General features: G+C 41.1%; 3 protein-coding genes and 2 pseudogenes across 3 annotated transcripts in view; 3 read left to right on the top strand and 2 right to left on the bottom strand.

The window, feature by feature from the left end:
* LOC137277641 (uncharacterized) overlaps positions 1–11,930 on the top strand; it is an 84,836-nt gene extending 72,906 nt beyond the window's left edge. The window contains exon 3 of the transcript XR_010956624.1: positions 11,921–11,930. The gene's annotated coding sequence lies outside the window, so the exon portion shown is untranslated. The remainder of the gene's footprint in view (positions 1–11,920) is intronic.
* The window catches only part of LOC137277657 (protein FAM167B-like), a 284,520-nt gene that overhangs the window by 193,080 nt on the left and 66,341 nt on the right, over positions 1–25,099 (bottom strand). The gene's annotated exons all lie outside the window — the stretch shown is intronic.
* LOC137278753 (uncharacterized) lies at positions 1,294–2,771 on the bottom strand (annotated as a pseudogene).
* Positions 8,567–14,446, top strand: LOC137277640 (cytochrome P450 2H2-like; annotated as a pseudogene).
* On the top strand, positions 19,735–23,971 carry LOC137277639 (cytochrome P450 2U1-like). Its single transcript, XM_067809470.1, has 4 exons — positions 19,735–20,116; positions 20,579–21,094; positions 21,857–22,297; positions 22,978–23,971. Exons 1-4 carry the CDS (start codon positions 19,735–19,737, stop codon positions 23,163–23,165), a joined length of 1,527 nt encoding a protein of 508 aa, XP_067665571.1. The 3' UTR covers positions 23,166–23,971.

The following is a 25,099-nucleotide window of genomic DNA, read 5'->3' as shown; positions in this document are numbered from 1 at the left end:
GTATTTTAAATGCCACGACTGTCAAATGTGCAACGTGATCGTGCCGTTGGCATGTTGCAAGCGTGGTAATCAGTTACTGACGTCGCAAGAGCAATGGGATGCAGCCGTCATACTGTGTATGGTTTGCGAGGTCGTCTACAACAAACTGGCACCACTTCTGATCGCCCAAGTTTGGGTCGTCCACGTGTGATGTCACGGGCAGAAGACCATCAAATCGTCCTACGTCATCTGCGTGACAGGTTTCTGCTGAGATGTTAGATGTCGACTGTCCTCACAGACCATTTAAAATCGATTGCGGGCTTCGATTCTCCATTCTCGACGTCTATGTAGTGGGCCAATATTGACGCCGTTTCATCAACGTCAACGCCTGCTGTGGGCCCAACGTCACCTCCAGTGGACCCAGAGAGACTGGAACCGTCTTTAGCGATGAATCCATGTTTACCCTCAGATTCGCGGACGGCAGGCATAGAGTCCGGAGACGACGTCGTGAACGGTATGCCCAATGTTGTGTACAGGAAGTCGGCAGATTCGGGGGCGGAAGTTGCATGGTGTGGGTTGCTTTCTATGGGAACAACAACACCGACTTCTGGTCATCCGTGGAAAGCTCACAGCTGCTGCTTACCGTGACCAGGTGCTCACCCCTGAACTTGTTCCTTTCATGGCGGCTCATTGCCCAGGACTACAGTTACAGCATCATGATGCTCGGCCGCATACCGCGAAATTTCCTTCAAAACGCTAGAATCAACGTCATGGACTGGCCATCGAGGCCCCCTGACCTTAATTGAATAGAGCACGTTTGGGATGCTTTGGGGAGAAGGCTTCGTGGTCTTAGGAACCAACCTCAGAATTTGCAGGAACTGGGTGCTGCCTTGCAAGTCCAATGGCGTAGTATCCCCAACCACGTGACCACAGGCATCAGGCAGTCGATGAGGAGACGGTGTTTGGCAGTGGTGAATGCGGCCATACACAATATTGAACTGAGAAATTTCGATGTTTATTCTTTTGACTTTTGGAACGGCGGTGTAACCTAATGGAACTGATTGTGGCACTGTCTGTGTATCAAGTACATTAGCATTGAAATAATAACAATTTAACCATCTTACCATCTCTTGTTCTTTTATAGTGCCCTGAAGTAAGAGTGTGAAGTCTTTTTTTTGACTCAGTATATATTAATTATTATTTTCTTAATTACTTCTACATATTTTCCTCATAACAGAAATAAATAGAACCATGTGTCTAGCATGTCAACGTGAGTCCTACCTGCAGAAAAACCGTGAGTGTACCATTTATTCGTTATGGGTTGATACCCAGGCATCCGACTTGAACTTCATTGCCTTTCCCCAATGTCAAAGCAATAGCAGGAACGCAACCTCTGTTTTGAGCAAAGATCATCTTGACAGCATTGTCATTCTTGAGGATGGCAGGAGGTACGTGATACTCTATAGCTGCACAGAGCCTCTGTGTATCGGTACTTGGGTTGTGTAGTATGTAGTGTGACAGCAGCTTAATTCCATTAATTGTCGTTGAAACCGGAATATAACTGGCGGCATGATCCAGTAAACTTACTGAAATGCGAAAGTCGAGCAACCATGATGTGATGAAGATCACTGCTGTTGAGCATGGTGTTCGCGTGGGCTGTTTTGCTGTTTATTGAAAGCAGCCATGTTGTTTCCAGCAACTGTTTCCTGGACCAAGGGGACGTGAGAATACGTGTGACCTGTTGGAAACTGTAGGAAGCATATGGCTTCTGGAGGAATAGTCACCTGATTTCCGTTGACATGAACAGGTTATTCCCTGTCCAGCTGAGTGACCCTCCTGTTGTTGAGGTACAGACTTGTTGATGTCCCATCGGTCAGCATTACCCATCCTTTGTCAAAAACTAGTGTCACATAAGCTTGAGTTGTGTCATTGTTGTGTAGCAGAATGGTTAGCATCTTGGAACATGGTTCCACAAGGACATGACTCTGTATTTGCCGCTCAGCCTGGTGGAACTGACTCAGGAACTTCATACTGCCGGTGATGTTCTCACACAGGTAGAAGGCCAGAGCTATGTCTCTTTCGTTGTTATGCTCGTCCAGGATACTGTAGTTGATGCTTTCTTGGCTTTTCCGATCCGTGTAAAAGAGGAGGAAGGATACAACCCTATCCACCACGTATCGAAGCTAAGGAAGGTGAATATATTAGAGTTGTGAAGGTTGATGTAGACCCAGTTCAGCAAGGTCGATGGTTTCTGGACATCGATGACTGCAACCGATGATAGACCATGAGCTGAGAATATGACTGGAATATCCTTCCCTGTGATCATATTAGCATGTGTTTTACCATGCCCACCGTTCCAACCAACCTTGGCTTCATGTGGGCCGTAAAAGTGATGGCTGTTCCCTTGGACGGTGAAGTGATTGAAAGGATGGAATGAAAAAACCTCGAACAGACCAAGGGACATGTTCATGAATAATTATTGTGTCATTAAGCTCAATTTCTTAAGTCCCATTTATCCATATTGATTATTCCAGCAGTATAGGCAGGTATTCCCACTTGTATTTTGGGTAAATGACTTTTACCTTCTTGGCCACAAGCTCGAGTACATTCACTGTGGTGATCCAGTAGATGTCCATCTTTGCAAGAGCGTCCGGCTCATTGATTGGTTCAAAATAGGGAGGAACTGCGATGTTAGTTCCGTCTTATATTGCCTGAACGTGCAGAGATATAGTTTCTGCGACTGCATCCAGATTGTTTGGAACATGGCCGTTGTGTTCTGATGTGTCCATCCAATGAGGTCATAGGTAAGCTGTGGAAAATATATCTTTTATACTTCATGTGTTGTATAAAGACATTCAGTCAGTTATTCACCTGTAGAACTTCGGAATATATATGTGTGGAAATGATAGCTACAAATCCTTTTCTGTATTCATGAGGAATCTCTGTCCAAAGTGGAGTTGAAATCAAGCTTCAGACTTTTTAATGGGCATGTATTTATGAAGCATTATCAAACAGTGATAGTACCACCATGTCACGTCCATGACCCGTTGTTGATTGCTAAAGCGTTTGGCTGTACAGTCGTGTTTAGATAAACCCAGCGTGAATTTTATATACGTCACAACTCGATCGTCCTTAACGCAAATGATATGTTCACATAATGTACGCAGTTACAGAAGGTATAACACAGTTGGACAAATATTTTTGTTTGAAATAATTGAACAAGGAACCCAGGTACTGATGTCTTGCTGACTTGTAGATCTAAGTAGAAGACATTAAGGGCGATTCCAAACTTACTTCCGGGAAAATGGCGGCCGCCTATGAATGCATAGAGTTGGACAACATGATTCCATTTCTAGACATTTTAGAAAGGCTGTAAAAGAAGTTTTTAAAATGACGGTACGAAAGTCGGAAATACCGATTTTTAAAATTCCATAACGGTACACCAAACCGAAGGACACATTTTGTCCCACCCCTAAAATACACTTGGAACAATAGACACGGTGTATTTGTATATCTGTAAAAGTTTTTTTGGGCAGAATTCCTTTATAGAATTGAAGAAATTATATATGTGCGAGTGTCATTTTCTCCTTGTATGCACAATCTTCGGAACAAATGTATACGAGGAAAGTATTACGCCCATCAAACAAGCTTACGTTTTCACTACTGTAAAACAGTTCAAATATTAAAGAAATTGAAAATTTGTCAATGTATATTTTGTACGCATTTGTACATAGAATACGTATTTTCCTTGAATATGTATATAGGAACTCAGAAAACATAAACATTCGTCGACCAGCGAACAACGTATTTATCTTACCAAACACCTCAATGTTAATTTTGAACTGTTTGAAGTATGGGTATCGAATCGTACACTTCGGTCAACCGGTGTGAATCAAACGATTCGAATCTTGTATCTTGCTGTTTTTCCCGGGGGCATTGTCGTAGTAAAATCGCGTCTGTGGTATTTTCCCCCTCTTGGTATTTTAATTTTTTGTCAAACTTTATTCATTGGAATGCGAGGGATACCTTTACGTAGTCAATGCTAAATTTTGAAGACGGCACAAGAAAAACAAATTTAGAGTTATCTCCCTTCCATAGATTTGCACTCGCAAAACATCGGTAATTTCTGTGCATCATGCGTGATTCAATGTTACCGGGATAAAGAAGCATTTCCACGAATTGAAGTACCGAATCAGTACCGAATAATGCGTATGACCAAACTCACTCACTCACACTATTTATGTTTGATCGGGTTCAGGTGAAGGGAAGGAACATGTTTGTCCAGTAGTTCTATCTCCTTGTGTTAAGTGCTGTGATGTTATGGCTGTGTCAAGTTACCAGAACCTGTCTGGCGTTAGTATATGTCCATGAATGCTTTTATACCGCTGTTATCTTTACAGATAAGGTATCATTGTAACGTATCCAACGAACATGATTCCATGTTATCATTGGAATATTTTCTCAGGCTTTTCTCAAAGATATGCCGTCCAAAATGTAACAAACGCTATTTGATATCGAAGATATTGCACTGGTAATTAACGATGTAATGTGTGTTTTGTTGTCGATAATGCATTTTGTTTGTTGTTTAATGCCTCTGTAAGCAATATATCCGGCTATGTAAGCCGGTTTGTAATATACAAGTTGGGCCCGACTATACAGTGAATGACAGTATCACCATTAAGATATATAATTGTCATTCGTTCTTTCCCACCCGCCTCCTAAACCAAGCGTGGGTTGCTGAAGACCAACTCTGACCTGTATCTGCATGAGGCAACTATTTTATTTGTCCCGAAAGCCACCTGTCATGTCAACGTGAGTCGCTCGCTTGCATGTGTTACATGATGCAACTAAATATATAATGGTGGGTAAGGTTTTGGAGAAGGGGGGTGCATACAAATGAAGAAGTTTAAAGGCTAGGGGTAAATGCTCCTCTGGGAATATTTTTTTCGTGGAGAAGGGTAGGGGTGGTTTGTTGACGTCACACCAAGGACAGTCATGTTCCTTGGATAAATATAATGTGGTAGGTTGGCACGAAACAGTTAAATGACACAGATACTTCGGGACCAGGATCGGTGACATCCTGGCCTGTAGCAATGTTCAGAAGACTGCCGGTAATTCTAAGGACTGGAACAACAACATCAACGGCGTCAGTAGATCGATGATCAGTCAGTTTTTGTCCATTTTCTCTGATTCATGTGTGGTGACATTCAACACCATGACACTACGTACTGCATCCATACCGACCATTGTCATGAATTAATGCTACCACTCGCCTCTGCCCACTTTGTGTTCTGACAGCTTCGTCTTGCAAAGACAAAGAGTTTGGCATCGAAGGATAAAATCAATAACAGTGATCTGCAAGTGTCCCCTAATTACATACAGGCGATGGGAGACACTTTGGGATAGTTCTCAACACATATTTCAAGGAAAGGTATGATGTTATGTTTTATACAATAGGCACATTTTGAATGCCATCGTCTACTCATATGACCCAAATATGTGACACGGCAACACCCACCCCGAAGCAGATCCCTATCCTTGGCACGTGACCCTATTTCAAGCAGACGACGAGAAACTGCAGACGACACTGTGGACTGCTGGGGATGTGGGTGTGGTCAGTTTTCAAAATGGATGAAAATGTTATGCTCGTCAAATATAATTACTTCAAACGGAAGCTGAATCACATCGAAAGTGGCAATAAACATAACAATGATGGTAATATTTCTTCATTATCAATGTAACTTTTTACGGCCTCTGTTCCAAGTTATGAGAGTGTAATAATTTAAGATGTTGCATTTGTCGAGACGTGGTCAAGACATTCTGCAAATTTGGTTAATCTAGTTTACATTCGTCACCTGCCTCAACTGTATGGGAGCTCACACATTCATTTGAGTGGTGAAGCGAATGTGCTGTGTCCACCTTATGCAGGAAGATTGTTTAAATTGTAACTTGTTCATGAGTATCGTGTACCGCCATGTCTCTACGACTACAATCTGTGGATTTGTTCATGTGACTGGCACACGGAACTTTGCTCCTCTGGTACATGTCGCTTTGAGCGACATTCCAGCAATATTACGACGGGGAACACCAGAAATGGGCGCCATTCATTCTGCTCATGTGGGAGTTGAACCCGGGTCTTCGGCGTGACGAACTGAGGCGTTAACCACTAGGCTACCCCACCGTCCAAGGTGGTGAAGAGCAATGTTTCAAAGAGCATGAATCAACAGACCATCTCCTATCAAGTTATGAGCGTGGCACACTAGACATTCCTAGAAAATCCAAAGACGAAATAGTGAATGCAGAGGGGACGGAAATGCTTGACGCAGTGTAAGCTTACACTGATAAATTGGAATCGCATACAAAATAAATGGAAACATACAAACATACATTTTACAGTAATACATTAGTGTAACATCACAGTTGATTATTGCGTAGTTCTAACTTTAATGTATATTTGTGTGGATAAACTTTGAAATCATCTTAATATGATCGTCTGCCTGTGAGAGTAAACTTAGCACGTGACATACCATGTGACCACACTCCATCCAAGCCTGCACTCGTAACTTCCAACATCAAAACGTGCGTGAGGAAAGACCAACGTAAGGATGAGTTTCCTCAAAGCATTGTGAATATATCGACACTTCCAGTAAGGAATTCTTTCTTACATTGTTACGAGTACATCATATAGCGATATTGCTACTAAATGTTAAGCAGGCATTATGGAGTAGTACCTCACCCCAAAAGGTAATGTACACAGACAACAAACGGGCAGGCAAGCAGCGTGGTTCGTTTGGGAATGTCAACAAACCAACCAAAATAAATAAATAAATAAATAAATAAATAAATAAAAAAAAAAAATAAAAATAAATAAATAAATAAATAAATAAATACAAATTGAACAACAAATAATGTTTTCAGACAGTCATGTTTTCGCTTCGTTCAGTTGCTAAGGGACCCAACAAAAGTACACATACTGGCTTCTGTTCATGCATGACGGGAAATTTCATTATGATCAAATGCTGAGTTCAAATGCAATGCCACAGTGATGTATGAACCCTTCATCTATAGCTACCTTCGAATATTTAGTTCTCCATTCTTGTCGGTTTTAGATACTAATAGGTATTTGTAAACAATATTCATATGTTGAAATAGCACAATACTGCATCAAAAGTCAGGGCTTCGTCATTAAACAGAGATGTCTGTCACATGTATTGCTATTTGGTACTAGCAACGCAACTTTCACGATTGCGTTTAACAATTCACTTTGTATTTCGTCAATAAGAGCACGAAACAGGTTTACGAGACAGCGTGGGCAATCTACCGGCAACAGAGAACACAATAGGCTTAATTACAGTTGGTCGAATTGACCCGGGGACACTAAGTCCAAGGGGTCAGATATTTGTCATCTCTCCACAGCATTCTAGACTTACACAAATCAGTTGAATAGTCCAGTCAACGTACCTGCCTACATTACATGAAACGTTCAGACAGTCGCCCGCACATGACGTATAGGTGTGTAAATGCCAATGCCTAAGAACGATTTTCTATGTATTGTATCTTCCACCCATGTATTGATGACTGTATCGTGTTATTTACAAATACATCAGCCGTTTAATCTATAATCGGAACGGCCCCGGTCTTTGAATGGCATTTAGAAGTGATGCAAAGTAGGAAGATAGATTTTATGTATTTTATCATGACAGACAGAATATTCTGGACTATTTTCTCCTTCACCAGGTGAATGTAAAAGACGAGGTAATTGATAAGTAGTTGCCTGGACAGAGAAAGATGTGCATGAAGATTATAAGTTGTTCACTGGTCACGAGGGGCGCATGGGTTGAGGTACCCTCGATGATTGTTTATGTACCTCAACCCATTGTCCCCGAGTGGCCACTGAACAACGTATTTATCTGACCGAATACCTCAGAGTTAATTTTGAACTGTATGGGTATCGGATCGTACATTTCAGCCAACCTGTGTGAATCACACGATTCGAACCTTGCATCTTGCTGTTTCTTCCTGTAAGTATTGTCTTAGTAAAGTCACCGAGATGTGATTCCCCTTCTAAATATTCACATGGACTACATTTGAACGTTTTGTCGAAATTTAATCATTGGAAAGAGAGTCACATCTTTTTGTAACCATCACTTGATTTTGCAGACGACACAAGAAAAATAGACAGAATTAGAGTCATCTCCCTTCCATTGATTTCCAGTCGCAAAACATCGGTAATTTCCGTGCATTATGCAATAATGTTATTTGAGAGAAAAAAAGGAACTATCAGGAAGTACCGAATGAGTTGCTGTTCGCAGTAGGGTGTATTGCAATACACATCACTTGTACACAGGTGCACTGAAAATAATAGAAAAGTCCTAGGCCAATCAGACAGCGACATTTATGTGTGAGGTAAGATAAATGCTCATAATATTTGCTTTCTGCTGCAGGTATATGCAGGGTGTATGTTTTGTTTGTTTGATACTTAACGCCTCACTCAGTCAGGGTATGTGTAGGGATTTTTAAATACATATATTTTTAAAAAGTAACATACATATTCTTTCAGATACCTTTGGAACGGCCACTACACAAGATGACTCTCTCCAGTTGTATTTGTGCACTCGCGACCTTCATACTGATAACAGGATTGTTAATGTTTAATTCATCTCGGATACTCGTGTTTGTCATTATATCACTAATGCTATGGCTGTCAACTCGGCGTGCCCCTGGTCTTCCTCCTGGGCCCCCTCTTCTACCACTGCTCGGTAACGTGTTCTCCATGGACACCGACATCTCGGTAACATTCAGGAAACTGCGACGCCAACATGGAGATATCTTCAGCGTGTATATCTTCAACCAGCCAGTCATCGTCCTGAACGGTTACAGTGTCATCAAGGAAGCCCTCGTCAAGAACGCTGATGTCTTCTCGCACCGACCACCCTCATTTTTAACTGATCATTTTTCAAAAGGAAAAGGTACATACACCAATGTAGACACTGTCCTTACATTAAGCAGGGTAACAATAAGTATCCGTCGATACTATGTATAATTGGACATTTATCGTTTATATAGTTTTTCCTCATCCCTTTTGAGTCAACTCGGTTGGTTTAGAGAAGTGTTCAACAAATATTTCATGGGACACTGATCTGGAGCAATTCCCGGGGTCGTAACTACTCGTGTCATTCCGGCAAGCCGGATAGCGTCTTGTAGGTCAGGGAAAGAGACGAGTAGTTACGAATGGGTCAGACTGTTGCTTTTGCCGTTGCTAATACGCCGATATATATCCCAGAATTCTCGATTCGTTCTCACACTCTGCTGTGCCACTCGTGACGCCGAAAACCTGTGTTCGATGTCCTCCTGCATGAATACAATGTGTGAAGAAACTTTCATGTGGTTCCCACCGTTATTTTGCATAAATGTTGCTAACAACTGTGTAAAAACTAAACTCGTTAACTTCACATATTCATGAAGTCTGATTGGTTATCATCATCAGACAAAATAATATAAAGTTTGAATAATCACCCAGGATACGAGAAATGCAAACTGAGAACCTTTGTAATGTAAGGCAGTCTAAGGGGTGGTGGGGCTAATTATGCTGGGTCACGTATTAAGAAGACACCCTGTTTGAAAAACGACCCTCGCTGTCTCTACACTGTAAAGGTGTATACTTATCGTTATTCAACGGGATATCTTTTAAAAAGGTGACCCGGGTTAATTTTCCATAGCAGCCCGGTGATTATTCATTGTTGAAAAAAGACTCCTGGCTTGGAAAAAAGAGTCCGGGTAACAATTCAATGTTGAAAAAGTACCCGTCGGGTAGGTATGGGTGTAGGTAGCTTGCTCTTCTCCTATGTTTTTATGTTCGGTCCTCCCCACCGCTCTTTATTCCTACCTCGTTCTCTACTTAAATGGCGGTGGGACAGCCTAGTGGTCGCCCGTCACGCCTCGAACCCGGATTCGGGTTTTCCCCCTGAGCACACGAAGAAGCCCATTTCTAGTGTCCCCGCCGTCATATTTCGAGAAGCAGGATATACGATGTTGATATGCGCAGTGCTTCCATTCAGTGTGTGTATCAGCGTACCACACAGTGTTCATGCATTGTGACGCAGTCGTGTCTAAACACTTCGCCCCCACCTGCCCATAAATTTGTCAATGAACTTACTTGATGTAATGGGAAATATTCTTGCAGTTTCGTATGAATTATGTACGAAAAAAACACAAACGTATCATACATAAAACTTTTGTTTTGCTTTAGGACTTGTGTTTTCTACGGGCTCCATCTGGCGGGAACATAGGAAGTTCAGTATGTCTACTCTGAAAGAATTCGGAATGGGCAGAGCCATTCTGGAAGACATAATACAGGAAGAGTTATCGTTCTTTCTTCAAGCCATCCACGAATGTGTGGACACAGACTTTGATTGTTCCCGCGTACTCAGCAACGCAGTGGCAAACGTTGTAGCGTCACTGGTTTCTGGAAAACGGTTCGAATATACTGATCCACTGTTTGTCAAGTTCCTCAAATGTCTGGACGAGAACGTCACCAACCTTCACACAGCCAACATTCTCAACTTTTTGCCTATTGTTCGTTATTTACCGGGGGACTTATTCAAATTTAAGCAAACTATTCGGAATATATCTATAATTGATAAAGAAATAATTCGACAGCTTATTCAGATCAACGTGGACAACGATGACAGCAACGTCACCAACTTCACAGCTGCTTATATCAAAGCCATGAAACATCGCCACCAGCAAGGAGAAAAGACGACTATGTGCGGTAAGGCTTAATAAGTAATCTACAACGATAGAAAATGCACATTTACGATTAATTCAAGAAGTGTAATATTGTGTAAATGTAAGTCTTGTAACTTCTGAACGAGGAGGAACCCATCTTTCATTATCAAGATTCAGAATATTGTATGTCGTTGAAAAAATATACTATGGTCCTAATGACGTCATTGGTTTAGAAAATTCAGCAGTTCATACCGCTAGAGGACGACTCATTTGAAACAACGGTGGTTTACTGACATCATTTATCTATCCATGGCATTTTAATGCATATTTTCTTTAAAACATGCAGAGGTTAAAATAACATTTGCTGTTGAATCCGTGTTATAGACGAGAACCTGGAAAAGTGCCTCAGTGACTTGTTCATCGCTGGCTCTGAAACCACAGCTACTGTCCTCCGATGGGGTCTAGCGTACTTCCTGAATTATCCTGAGGTGCAAGAGAAATGCTTCAAGGAGATCCAAGAACACATAGGGCAGAGCAGACGACCCTCCATTAAGGACAAAATAAACTTGCCGTACGTCGAGGCCACGGTTACCGAGATCGTGCGGTGTGCTGACATCGTGCCGACCAATCTTCCTCACTCTGTTACGCATGATGTGGAGTTCCACGGTTTTACTTTACCGAAAGGAATCACCGTGTTACCAATGTTGAGCTCTGCCCTACAGGACCCCGATGTCTGGGGTGATCCTGAGAACTTCCGCCCAGGCAGGTTTCTGAACACAGCGGGGAGATTTCAGAAGATGAATGAACACATCCCATTCTCCCTAGGTAAGAATTCATGACAACAGTTCAGTTTTGGTTCACATTCAGTGAACCCGCGAAGATCCGGGTTAGAATTGGTCTTCAGTAACAAATACTTGTCGTAAGAGACGACTACCAGGATCGGGTGATCAGGCTCGCTAATGTGGTTGAAGCTTGTCATAGTATGCCAGTTGCGTACATCGATGCTCATGCTGTTGATCACAGATTTGTCTGGTCCAGACTTGATTATTTACAGATCGCCGTCATTTGACTGGACAAAAAGCTGAGTGCGGCATTGAAAAAAACAATTCAGACCCAGTGACAAGTTTTTCTTTTTCATGAGGAATGGATTACAAGACCCCTTTCTCAGTCGTCACAGCTACATGAGTACAGGATTCCTGTCATATATGAACAGTGTCTGTCAGTACGTTTGTCGGCACGATTCCTGTCTCTGTTAGTATGCAGACACGTACGTTCAATGTAAATTTTATGGATTGGTTCATTAAGTTACAATCCCTGTCTCTATCACTACTAAGTTCATGTTACGGAGCATGACGTCTTCAGGTTATAAATCAGTCTGTTATTCCGGATCAACGCTAAATGTGTTATCTGTGTTATGTTCAGGTTATCGAGCCACATTGGCGAGACTATAACTCATTTTGTTTTACCCAGTCAATGCTAAATGTGTTATCTGTGTTATCAGGTTACCAATCATGCCTTGGTGACGCTATAAATGATTCGGTGATACCGAACCAGAGCTGGATGTTTCATTAGTGTTATGTTCAGGTTACCTAAGAGGTTATAAATCACTCTTTTTTTCCGGATCAATACTAGATGTGTTATCTGTGTTATGTTCAGGTTACCTAGCACACCTTGGTGAGGTCATAAATCACTCTTTTATTCCGGATCAATGCTAAATGTGTTATCTGTGTTATGTTCAGGTTACCCAGCACATCATGGTGAGGTCATAAATCACTCTTTTATTCCGGATCAATGCTAGATGTGTTATCTGTGTTATGTTCAGGTTACCTAGCACACCTTGGTGAGGTCATAAATCACTCTTTTATTCCGGATCAATGCTAAATGTGTTATCTGTGTTATGTTCAGGTTACCCAACACATCATGGTGAGGTCATAAATCACTCTTTTATTATGGATCAATGCTAAATGTGTTATCTGTGTTATGTTCAGGTTACCCAGCACATCATGGTGAGGTCATAAATCACTCTTTTATTATGGATCAATGCTAAATGTGTTATCTGTGTTATGTTCAGGTTACCCAGCACATCATGGTGAGGTCATAAATCACTCTTTTATTATGGATCAATGCTAAATGTGTTATCTGTGTTATGTTCAGGTTACCTAGCACACCTTGGTGAGGTCATAAATCACTCTTTTATTCCGGATCAATGCTAAATGTGTTATCTGTGTTATGTTCAGGTTACCCAGCACATCATGGTGAGGTCATAAATCACTCTTTTATTCCGGATCAATGCTAAATGTGTTATCTGTGTTATGTTCAGGTTACCCAGCACATCATGGTGAGGTCATAAATCACTCTTTTATTATGGATCAATGCTAAATGTGTTATCTGTGTTATGTTCAGGTTACCTAGCACATCATGGTGAGGTCATAAATCACTCTTTTATTATGGATCAATGCTAAATGTGTTATCTGTGTTATGTTCAGGTTACCTAGCACATCATGGTGAGGTCATAAATCACTCTTTTATTATGGATCAATGCTAAATGTGTTATCTGTGTTATGTTCAAGTTACCCAGCACATCATGGTGAGGTCATAAATCACTCTTTTATTATGGATCAATGCTAAATGTGTTATCTGTGTTATGTTCAGGTTACCTAGCACATCATGGTGAGGTCATAAATCACTCTTTTATTATGGATCAATGCTAAATGTGTTATCTGTGTTATGTTCAGGTTACCTAGCACATCATGGTGAGGTCATAAATCACTCTTTTATTATGGATCAATGCTAAATGTGTTATCTGTGTTATGTTCAGGTTACCCAGCACATCATGGTGAGGTCATAAATCACTCTTTTATTATGGATCAATGCTAAATGTGTTATCTGTGTTATGTTCAGGTTACCTAGCACACCTTGGTGAGGTCATAAATCACTCTTTTATTCCGGATCAATGCTAAATGTGTTATCTGTGTTATGTTCAGGTTACCCAGCAGATCATGGTGAGGTCATAAATCACTCTTTTATTATGGATCAATGCTAGATGTGTTATGTTCAGGTTACCTAGCACACCTTGGTGAGGTCGCAAATCACTCTTTTATTATGGATCAATGCTAGATGTGTTATCTGTGTTATGTTCAGGTTACCTAGCACATCATGGTGAGGTCATAAATCACTCTTTTATTCCGGATCAATGTTTAAGGTGTCATCTGTGTTATATTCATGTTACCGGACCTGCCTTGGTGACACTATAAATGATTCTGTTTTTCTGGATCAATGTCAAAAGTGTTATCTGTGTTCAGGGCACCGAGCAAGCTTTGATGAAGCTAACAATGCTTCCGTTATATCAGATCAATATTATTAAATGTGTTTATTCAGAGCATCGAGCACGCTTTGCTGAGGCTATAAATGAATCTGCTTGCTATATCATATCAATGCTAAATGTGTTATCTGTGTTATATTGAGGTCACCAAACATGCCTTGTGAAATTATTGATCATTCTGTTATACCGGATCAATTCTAAATGGTTTATTTGTATTATATTCAGGTTACCGAGCTTGCCCTGGCGAGGCTTTTGCACGAATGGAACTCTTCCTCTTCATTGCAAGCATGATCCAGCAGTTCGAATTCCTCCCTGTAGACGGCGTGTCCGTCCTTGAAAAGATTGCCCGGCATCGTCACACACCCGCAGCCGTTCAAGATGAAGGCTATACCAAGGACAACATAAGTTGGCTTCCAATCACCACATAACCACACAACGTAAGATATATAATATAACATTAGGTTTGTGTCATTATGACATTAGATGTGTATCATTATGACATTAGGTGTGTATTATTATGACATTAGGTACTCAGAATAACCGTTATATTTCACGTGGTAATTTTCCTTTAGGACAAACTGACGTTAGTCTTGATAAATGTCTGGATTCATGTTTTGATTGATCATGTTGAAAATTTAATTGTTTTTTTTCTTTGTTTAAAATTGTAGCATCAGTGCATTTTGTTCTGAACTTAACTTCATATACGTTTTGACATATATGTCTCATATGCAAAACAACTGTTTTGTTCAGTTTAAATACTAATATACAATAATTTTATCATTCAATTCAGTTCAGAAATGGCACTGGAAATCATATAGGCCTACGTGATATCTTCAAGTTTGTTCAAAATTACACATTCATTCAGTTTACTCATTGCAAATTGACAAGAAAGTTAGAAAGATTTCAGCATCTATTATCAACCATGAAATTTACACATTTACAGTTCCAAGGGAGTGAAGAAATGATTTGGACTCCTTTAAACACGTTGTATTTGAATTTCCTCCTCTCCCTCTTTCTAGTGTATTTGGTGGATTTGGCATGACAGGTGTGTAATTCTGTATGTGTGCAGCATTGACAGACCCATGGTTATAGGGATGACGGAATGATTCATGATATAGCATCAGGTCATGCTTCCAAAAATAAAGCAGATGTTTTATATACTTATTATACTGTTTATTTGATCTTTTCACCTGTCAATGTTTGATTGTTTTTTCATTGTTTCTTATTCTTCATTTTGTCTACCTTGTCTTTTGGAGTCACGTGGATAATTAATTATGAGTGGTATTTCGCAATGGAGGTCCTCTCACGAATTCTGACAAGTGTTTTAACGAAGATTGAGGTTGCTAGTGTGTATAGATACCTGGGTGTTGTGTTTACTCCAAGATTATCATGCTCAAAAGCGAAAGCCTGTTTATCGTCTCAAGCGAGGAAAGCCATATATTCTATCAACAGTTATCAAAACGTTGAACGATTTTGAACTGTTTAAGATATTTGACTCCATGACTGCACCAATACTCTGTTAGGATCTGAAGTATGGGGAACAAGCTACAGTAAAACTATTGAAACTGTATACACCAGATGTTGCAAGTCATTTCTTCAAGTCTAAAACTGCCAATAACAACATGGTTCTGGGAGAGTGTGGGAGAGCTCCCCTCCAGTATCAGTATATCTCAAGGGCAGTCAAGTACTGGTGCACACTGATGCAGCTTCCACGAAACAGACTTCCTTATTAGGCATATCAAATGATGAAAACTGTGGATAATAGTAGTAAACCAACATGGGCTTGTCTTATTATTTAAATATGGATTTTGTTTCTTATGGATATCGCAAGACATAGGCTAAGTATTCGTATTCATGTAAAACGGATTTTATGACTGCTTCACTCGATAATGGCATGCACCACCACTTTTCGTCATCCAAATGTTATTACTACACGTATTCGCAATGCGTCTCTAAGCGTCGAACCATATTCGACCATTGAACTGCTACCAAATCAACTTAAAATCATAACCCAGTCTATTGTAACTTCAAACTCGCCGTCGGGTGTGGCCGTCATACAAACACCCCGTCTCTGCCTCTTCTATCATGATTCTGGCCTTGATCACATGAAAGATGAACTCCTAATTTTATTAATATGTCCAAAATATTCCCAACAAAGGTCTGGTTGTTTTCCAGTAAATCTGACTCAACCACCGACAGTTGAAACCTTCATCCGATGGATGCCATCGGACAATATACATATTCTAAAATCATTGAATAAATATCTTTCACAAGGTCGCCACAGAAGGAATTAATAAATAAACATAAGTCAATACTAAACTATACTTATCTTCGTTCAGTATGTATTTACTTTTCCCGGGCCTTGGGCCTAAAGTACTAAATAAACCTGTCTGCTTATCTGTCTCAGTTATCATACGTTTTGCACAATACGCCTCCAGTTTATATGGTTCCGGAAAGTCTATGTCATTGATCTGGATTCCTTATTTTTTATTAAATGGTTGTTGCAATAATATGTAATTAGGTGTATCATTCTGGTTCCGACTTATCTGTGGATTCAGGGTATATGACACTCAAAAGATGATGTCAATGATGTCCAAGAAATAATCTGTTAAAGGAATTCTAGGGGGGGGGGGGGGGGGGGGGGCAGCTGTCCTGCCTCCATGGTCAACCTACGACCCTGTTACTTGGACCGAAATAGGGTCATAACACATTAACTGAAGTTGAACTATCACAAATATATGTAGGCAGACTGCACCAAAACATTACATTTACCATACATAAAGATGTATTCATTCCATTCCGATATTATGATGAAGTGACAGGATCCTCTGCCTAATGAAATGGATAACAACATCATACGACCGATTTTTGTTTTTAAAACAATCACACTCCATAACCCACCTGATCGTTAAAAAAACCCAGAAAAAGCAAAACAATTGTTGACACGATGTAAAATCAACAAATATATTTGGTTTAATGATTTCGTTGACTAACTATGCTTACTTTACTGACCAGCATCTGCACATCTGTCGTCCAATAAATCTAACATCCCACAAGTTTTGCCATTCCATGGTGACCGACTTCCAAAAGGCACATCCAAACTTTCTTTGGCAATGCTTGAATTAAATATTATCAACCCCATCCTTTCACAATCCTGGCTTAGCAAGATTATCTGCGCTCTCATTGCCCTGTAAACCCGACATGAGTTAGAACCAACACAATGTGTATGTTCACAAACAGTTACGTGCCTTCACATGCACACCCACTCACACATACATTTGTGCGCACACTTGCAGATGTACACACCCGTGTACAAGCGGACATACTCGCATACACATACAGGCGCACACACAGTAACATACTGTGAAGGATCTCATGATGCAGTCACATAGAGGTTATTCATATACGGCGTTTGTTTACTTCGATCCGTTTGATATGTCATGATTACACAATGTCATTTAGAAAGTGGTCAAATGTAACATATGCCATGTTTGGGATTACACTTTCTTAGGAAAGTACGAATTCTAGTGCTTTTTTGGTTGAGTTCCATCCGGGATTCGACCCCGCATCCTCTGATTATGTGCCTGACTGAGGGTGCGGGGGTTCGAATCCAAGATGGGCATCAACCAAAATGTACTGGAATTTGTACTTTGCTAAGAAAGTCTAACATCCCAAATATGACATATGTTGCATTTGACCACTTTCTAAATGGCTTTGTGTAATCATAGCTTTCGGCCGTGGGAGCCGTGCCAATTACGTTTATCAGAGGAGTACACAAAGTACGCAGTCCAGACTACCAGTAGTCCGACTTCCATTTTTTGTGGAAGTCGCGGTGGCTGAGCGGGCTACGCTGCCGACTTTGTGTGTTCTCGATTAGTTGCCCGACTCTGAGGGTGTGAGTTCTAATCCCGGATGGGACTCAGCCATACAAGTACTAGAATGTGAACGTGTAATCCCAAATATGACATATGTTACATTTGCTATGTCGGCGATGACGCAGTTGCCCTCTGCACAGCTTAGGCGAACACACCAGTGACCGCGGGAAAAGGCTAGTGCCGATTGTACATAAGAGCACGCAAGTGAGCTGACCCACGCTGCTCTGTTGCTGTTTATACTCCTTCCCTCCCACTTCTCCATAGTCTGTTCTCACAGTCGGTGAACCACACTATTTTCCATGCTGCCAAGCCGTGTCTGCAGTGCTACAGCCTTAAATGAAGTCTAGATTTCCCCAGCTTCTGAATCTCTGGTCTCCGTGGGGCTCCGTTTCAATTTACATGGGTTATTTTGTTACTATCAAAATCAGAGACTCAGCATTCTTCTGCCTTCCCCCGTGTCGCCCACTGACATGACCCGTTCACCTTTTCATCTTCGACACATTGTTTTCACAGGTGAACTTACGTTTATTGTTTACCCAAGTTATGATCCCCAAAAGCTGTTTGCAGACTGACTGATCTAAACCTTTCTTGGTGTTATACAGTTTGACAGAATTTCACTGGGGAATAGTATGTAGTGTGGACTCTAATCAGTTAAAATTACCAGTTTCCATAGGACGGTCATTAAAGTTATATCCTAACAAGTCATGTTGATTGGGACATTTTTCCTGGCGTGGCTTTTACAGTCTACTTTTATTGTTTTCTAACACAATAATGTATTGCTTTCGTTACGATATGGCTAAAATAGTGTCGATGTGACTATAAATATTATCTCAGTGACTCACAGAGAGAAAATGTGAGATGGGCTTACGTCGCCTTTAGCAAAATCCATGCAATATCACGACTGGGGACATCAGGTTTGGGGCTCTCACATTGGACCCATGTGGGAAATCGAACCCGGTCTTTCGGCGCGACGAACGAACGCTTTAGTTCTTTGGATACCTTGCCTTTTTGTGACATTTTGAACAACCGTTTTTATCAAAGAGCCGACTGGCACAAATAATTATAAGATTAAACAATAGCTGTAGATATATAGAAAACATAACGAAGTTGGCATCCTTTCTGTACATACATGCTTAGATGTGCTTCTTACGTCTCTGTTACTATGAATTACTGTACATAATGGGCCGTTGTATATTCAGTACAGCCTTGACGCTAGGCTTACAACAGGGAGACATATATTTCCAGCTCACGCTACTGTTGCACAAAGAAAACGACCTACTTTTTGAACGCTCTTAAATCGAGTGCAAAATCTAGGCCACTGTGTATTATGGAGCTCAACATCGCCTCGTCTGGCCCGTGTGTTAACAAAAACAAACAAATAGTGTAAAAATAGCGAAATCGCGAACGAAGGACTAATCAGTAGTCTTATAAAATATGTCACCTATTGTTGGTCCACTTACAATGTATAACCGTCATCTTCCCACCAATAACTGAACCATGACGACTCCCCATGTTCTACACTCTCTAGTAAACCGTGTTTTGAATTCAAGCCACGAAGTAATCTGGGTTAATTCTCTTTTGTGTGCGTCCAAGACGTCCATTGACGCATTGTTACCTTTACAGAAACTTGCACAAAGTGTCATATTACCCAAAGTGCGAAACTGCGACACAACGGCCATATTGTGGCCCGTTGAATAATTGTGACTCCACAAACGGTCGATGTCCATTCTGGTATTGAATGCCTCTGACGTCACGAGAATCTCTCTTATATGGATGTGTAAGCAGCAACAACAAGTCAGTGTTGTATGTAGACCACTGACAACAGTCAGTATGTTTAGCTCCAGCTCTGCTGCCATATTTGCAGCTATAGCATCACTGGTGGGACTGTTGATGTTTAATACATCTCTGATACTGGTGTTTATCAATGCAGCACTTATTCTATGGTTGTCAACTCGGCGTCCTCCTGGTCTTCCCCCTGGTCCCCCTCTTCTTCCGTTCGTGGGCAACGTCTTGTCCATTGATGCCGACATCAGAATAACATTCAGCAAACTACGGCGTCAGTATGGAAACATCTTCAGTGTGTACATCTTTAATCAGCCTGTTATTGTCCTCAGTGGGTACAGTGCCATTAAGGAGGCCCTCGTCAAGAATGGTGACCATTTCTCTGAAAGACCCAAATCGTTTCTAACAGATTTTTTCGCTCAAGGCAAAGGTATGTGAAAGTGTCAGATTGTGTGGTTGTTCAATTTTTATACTGTTTATTTGCATGCCGAGTTCTTTTGCAACTTCCTGTGTTTCTTTTGTAACGCTACTTACAGCAATTTTGAATTATGCTAATAATCGAATCTGCGGCAATGCGGTAGCTCTGTGGTTAAAACTTTCACTCGACACGTTCCATTCCCCACACGTCACTATGCATGAAGCACATAGGTGTCTCTCCGCCATGATATTGTTGTAATATTGCTAAAAGTGGCGTGAAATCCAACTCACTCGCTGGACTCAACGTGTACATCGATTTATGCAATTTGTCCCTTACCCATGGTTTCTTCTCAAAATGGCACTGGTTCATGAAGATTTCCAAACTTCATGGAGACTCATAAGCTACAGGTAACATAACATATCTTGAAGCAGACATTTCTTTCTGAATAGCCTAACACACAGTTCATTATTTCAGGTGTAATTGGGTCCTCAGGCGCCCACTGGAAAGAACAAAGAAAATTTGCATTAACGACACTCAGAGATTTTGGGATGGGGAAGTCCCTTCTGGAGACCAAAATACGCGACGAGATGACGGTCTTCTTGAAAGCACTTGAGGAAAAGGATGGACATGCTTTCGACTGCAAACGACTAGTGCATAATGCCGTGTCTAATATCATCAGTGCTGTTTGTTTGGGAAAGCAGTTTGAGTATGATGATCTACGGTTTGTCAAATTCATAAAAGCAACAGAGAGGCTCACGGAGCTAGTCGGGGCCGCGAGCACGCTGAACATATTTCCAATTGTAAGGTTTATCCCAGGAGATTTTTTCAATTTTAAAAAAATTATGCGATATATTGAAACAATAGAAAAAGGTGAAATTGAAAAGGATGTTAAGGAGCACATGGACAGCTATGAGGAAGATAATGTGGACGATTTCATCACAGCTTACATCAAGGAAATGAAACTTCGTGGAAGCGATGACACGTTTGATAGTAAGATGACAATTCTGTTATTACGAAAAAGTCCATGATAGTATCACATTTGCTACCGTTCATAATTTTTGGCAAGGAGGATACTATTATACATGTAGTCTTGATAACGTGGTGGAGGGGGTCTTTCCAACTGTACATGATATGCAGGAGGGGGTGGGGGTTCAGTTTGTACATAAACCTTAAGGGGAACACTCACATTGTACATGCTGCCCCATGAAAATATAAAATTCATGATTCATCATACCTAACCCTCCTCCAAATTATGAACGGTATTGAGGATTAACGAGCATTTCTTCGAAGAGACTTTAGATGACACTAAGAGCTGAGAGTAACATTTCAGTGAATTCAGTGTTTGGGTTGAATCAATAGATTGTCCAAAGCTAGAGCAGATTCAAACTTATAAGATTGCTGCGGATATCTCAATTACTCATCACGAGGGATCTGAAAGCATAGTTAACAAGCTTGACTTCTTTCTCCACATCGGTCTAAGTTTTCCGTGTCTGGGAGCTGCTACTGATAATAACATATTAGTACTTTGCAGAATCTGCTGTGAAACTCACTGATATTGAGCTACTTTACCACGTAGTTTTTAGCCTGACGGTACGGTTTATGCAGCAATGCACTGTTCCTCACAGCAGACCAATTTAGACTCTATGTTATGCCCGTTCAAGCACTTTCGACAGTCAGGGTATCTGTTGTATTCTGTACTGAATTGAAAAATGGTCCTGCAAACCCTAATGTCATGTTTCCTTGTTCTTTCAGGAACTCACCTGGAGAAAACTGTCAGAGATCTATTTTTAGCTGGAACTGAGACCACTGGTACCACCATCTGCTGGACGCTTCTTTACTTCCTCCACAACCCCGACGTTCAGGAAAAGTGTTTCAGGGAGATACGGGACAACATCGGGCAAAGCAGACTTCCCACCATGAAAGACAAGACCAGTCTTCCCTACGTAGAAGCCACAATCAGTGAGATACAGAGATGCACAGACATAGCTCCACTTGCAGTGCCCCACTCTGTACCTTATGACATCCAGTTTCAGGGCTACACATTTCCCAAGGGCGTGACTGTTCTGCCAAATTTGGACTCCGTTCTACAAGATCCAGTCGTGTGGGGTGATCCCCAAAACTTTAGACCTGAACGATTCCTAGATGATGACGGAAAGTACTTAAAGAAAGACGAATTCATCCCCTTCTCTATAGGTAAATATTGCAGTTGATGACATAATCAGATCTATTGTACAAATGATGGGTTTATGAGTGAAAGAAAACAGTGATGATACCAGTGTTAATCCTAATTGTCTGAGGATGTCACGGTACGTTGGTCCATTTCGAATAACCTGCGAAAGGTGTTATTGTTATAGAATGTAAACAGGCTTCCCCTTTGATAACATGGGCTACCGGTCGGTAGCATATGAGTCCTTGTAGCCACAGCGATGTGCAATTCACTACAATGCAAGTTGCCAAGTTTACGTTCTAAAACACGTTTCTACAGGAAAATGGAAATTGTCCATAGTTCCCAAAATCTACAATATTTTGGGACATGTCAGGATATAGATATCTGTTAACGTTGAGAAGCATTACCAAGACCTTCAGTATCTTGTAGATACCATGGGCTCTTGGTGACTGTGAAGCCACCCAACCACAACGGTTGCTCGAGTCGTCTAATTTCAATGGTACAGAGTATAGTCTTGCTTTTACTTACTGCAGTTGCTAAGGCACCTGTAGTTGAAACAATAAATGTTCCAAATGAATGTGTCATTTGGTCTTCCTGTCTTCTTGTAAGCATGGCTGCATCGACGTCTAGTTTGGCATGATAGCAGTGCCTGTCAAATATGTTTGCGCTACGTTTCTTTTCCACACTACTCTATTCTTTTTTTCAGGTCGCAGAGTATGTCTCGGGGAATCTATGGCCCGGATGGAATTGTTCCTGTTCTTGGTTGCTATGATACAGAGGTTCCAGTTCCTCCCAGACAAAGGACCGTTGACTCCCTTGAAAGGAAAATTTGGTTTTACTAACAGCGCTCCCATCTTTTCCATTCGGGCCGTACCAAGGAACAAATGTGAATAAAGTTAAACCAGTTAAAGCCGTTACTACATACTGTTTTAGGATTAAAACATATTTCGGTACAGCTAGAAAACGGCTTCTTCAAACAGTTATTTCTGACTTCCCTTAAAGGATGTCTGAAGAAGGTCACTGTACATGACCCCGATATAAACTGATACTCATGACATATAAGGTGTTCAGAAGTGAAACTGGTGACAATAGTGATAACCGTAACAGTCACCATTTATGTACCTTACAACATGCAAACCTGTGTGTCCTCAGTGGTTGTTATTGCTATGGTCAGCTTCAAGTTTGACATCACTTACTACCTCAAACAAATAGTATCTCCCAGAGACTGACAGAGTTTCAAAATACAGCTTGTGAAGCTTGACCTGAGCTACTCTACATATGCATGACCTGGGAGGTCAAATGGTACAAACGCCAGGTCGAGTTTACTTCATTAGATAGTGGAGCAGTGAATGTCGGTAACGTTGCCTTCGTGCAAAGCATGCATACTTCGGAAACACAAAACCACTTTTAAAGAAAGTTAGGACATTGCTATCGATTTCTCGACGCTGAGATGTCAAACGGCAACCTTGCCTCAGCTGTGAGGACATGTTGACAATAAACTGACAAAGGCCCACCCCTTCACAATAATAGACCCAACCAGTGGTGACAAGGTCACCTCAGTGCTCTTGTATTCGCTTGATCAGGTCAAGCCGAACAAGCTGTATATGTGTTGATGTTTGTGTTGGTTGCTTGTCTGTTTCCCGAGAAGGTTGTACAATACATGCAAGTCAATTACATTGGCAGTAAACACTATTGTGTCGTTAAATTGTTTAGACAAGACATTTACGATGGCAAATTGAGATCGAATGACAGCGGTAATGACGATAATGTCAGGGAACCTTTGCCTAATAAGAACATACAAAACTTGGTTACAGACTGCAGATTGCTCCCATTGTACTTACATTTATATCAATGCCACCTGTAACATGACATTGTGTATTAAGAAACTGTCGTGGTGTTCTTAATTGTAACAGAAACAATACAAAACAATACAAAATAATACAAAAACAATATGTAAATGAATTTACACTGTCATGAAATCATTGTACTTAATGAATAAACTTTTCTTGTAGTGATGTATGCATCTTGTGTGCTTTTTGCTCATAATCAAAGGCGGTAGGGTAACCTAGTGGTTAGAGCGTACACTCGTCACGATGGGTCGATTACCCACGTGGGTGCAATGTGTAAAGCCCATTTCTGGCGTTCCCCGCCGTGATTTTGCTGGAATAATGAAAAAGAGGTTTAAAACTCACTCACTCAGTCGTAATGAAGAAGATGTGTAAACCGGACACGCTGACCATGCCTAAACGAATCTTGCGTATGCACGGAGAGAAGATTTCCAGCTGGAATGATGAAAATAGTACATGGGAGTGAGTGAGTTTAGTTTTACGCCGCACTCAGCAATATTCCAGCTATATGGCGGCGGTCTGTAAATAATCGAGTCTGGACCAGACAATCCAGTGATCAACAACATGAGCATCTATCTGCGAAATTGGGAACAAATGACGTGTCAACCAAGTCAGCGAACCTGACCACACGATCCCGTTAGTCGCATCTTACGACAAGCATAGTCGCCTTTTATGGCAAGCATGGGTTGCTGAAGGCCTATTCTACCCCGGGACCTTCATGGGTCATATAGTACATGGACATCAATACGGCACCGTCGTGTGATGGTCGTTATGGGAGGTGGCTCTGATTATTTCTGGAAATGTGTGTTAGTGTGTCCCAAGTAAAACCGAACAACATATACGTTTCCAGTTCTTAAAGGCAAGTGGGTTACCTGCTCTTCTCGGCAGAGACCAGGGTTATAATGTGTCCGTGAGCCCGTCACGCTTTCAGTATGTTGGTTAGATTTTTTGCTTACTGGTGTCACAGTTGGCATCTGTGTG

This window comes from Haliotis asinina, chromosome 3 (assembly GCF_037392515.1).
Source record: "Haliotis asinina isolate JCU_RB_2024 chromosome 3, JCU_Hal_asi_v2, whole genome shotgun sequence".
NCBI lineage: Eukaryota > Metazoa > Mollusca > Gastropoda > Lepetellida > Haliotidae > Haliotis > Haliotis asinina.
Note: the sequence above shows the minus strand (reverse complement) of the source record. Positions and strands in the feature narration are given on the sequence as shown.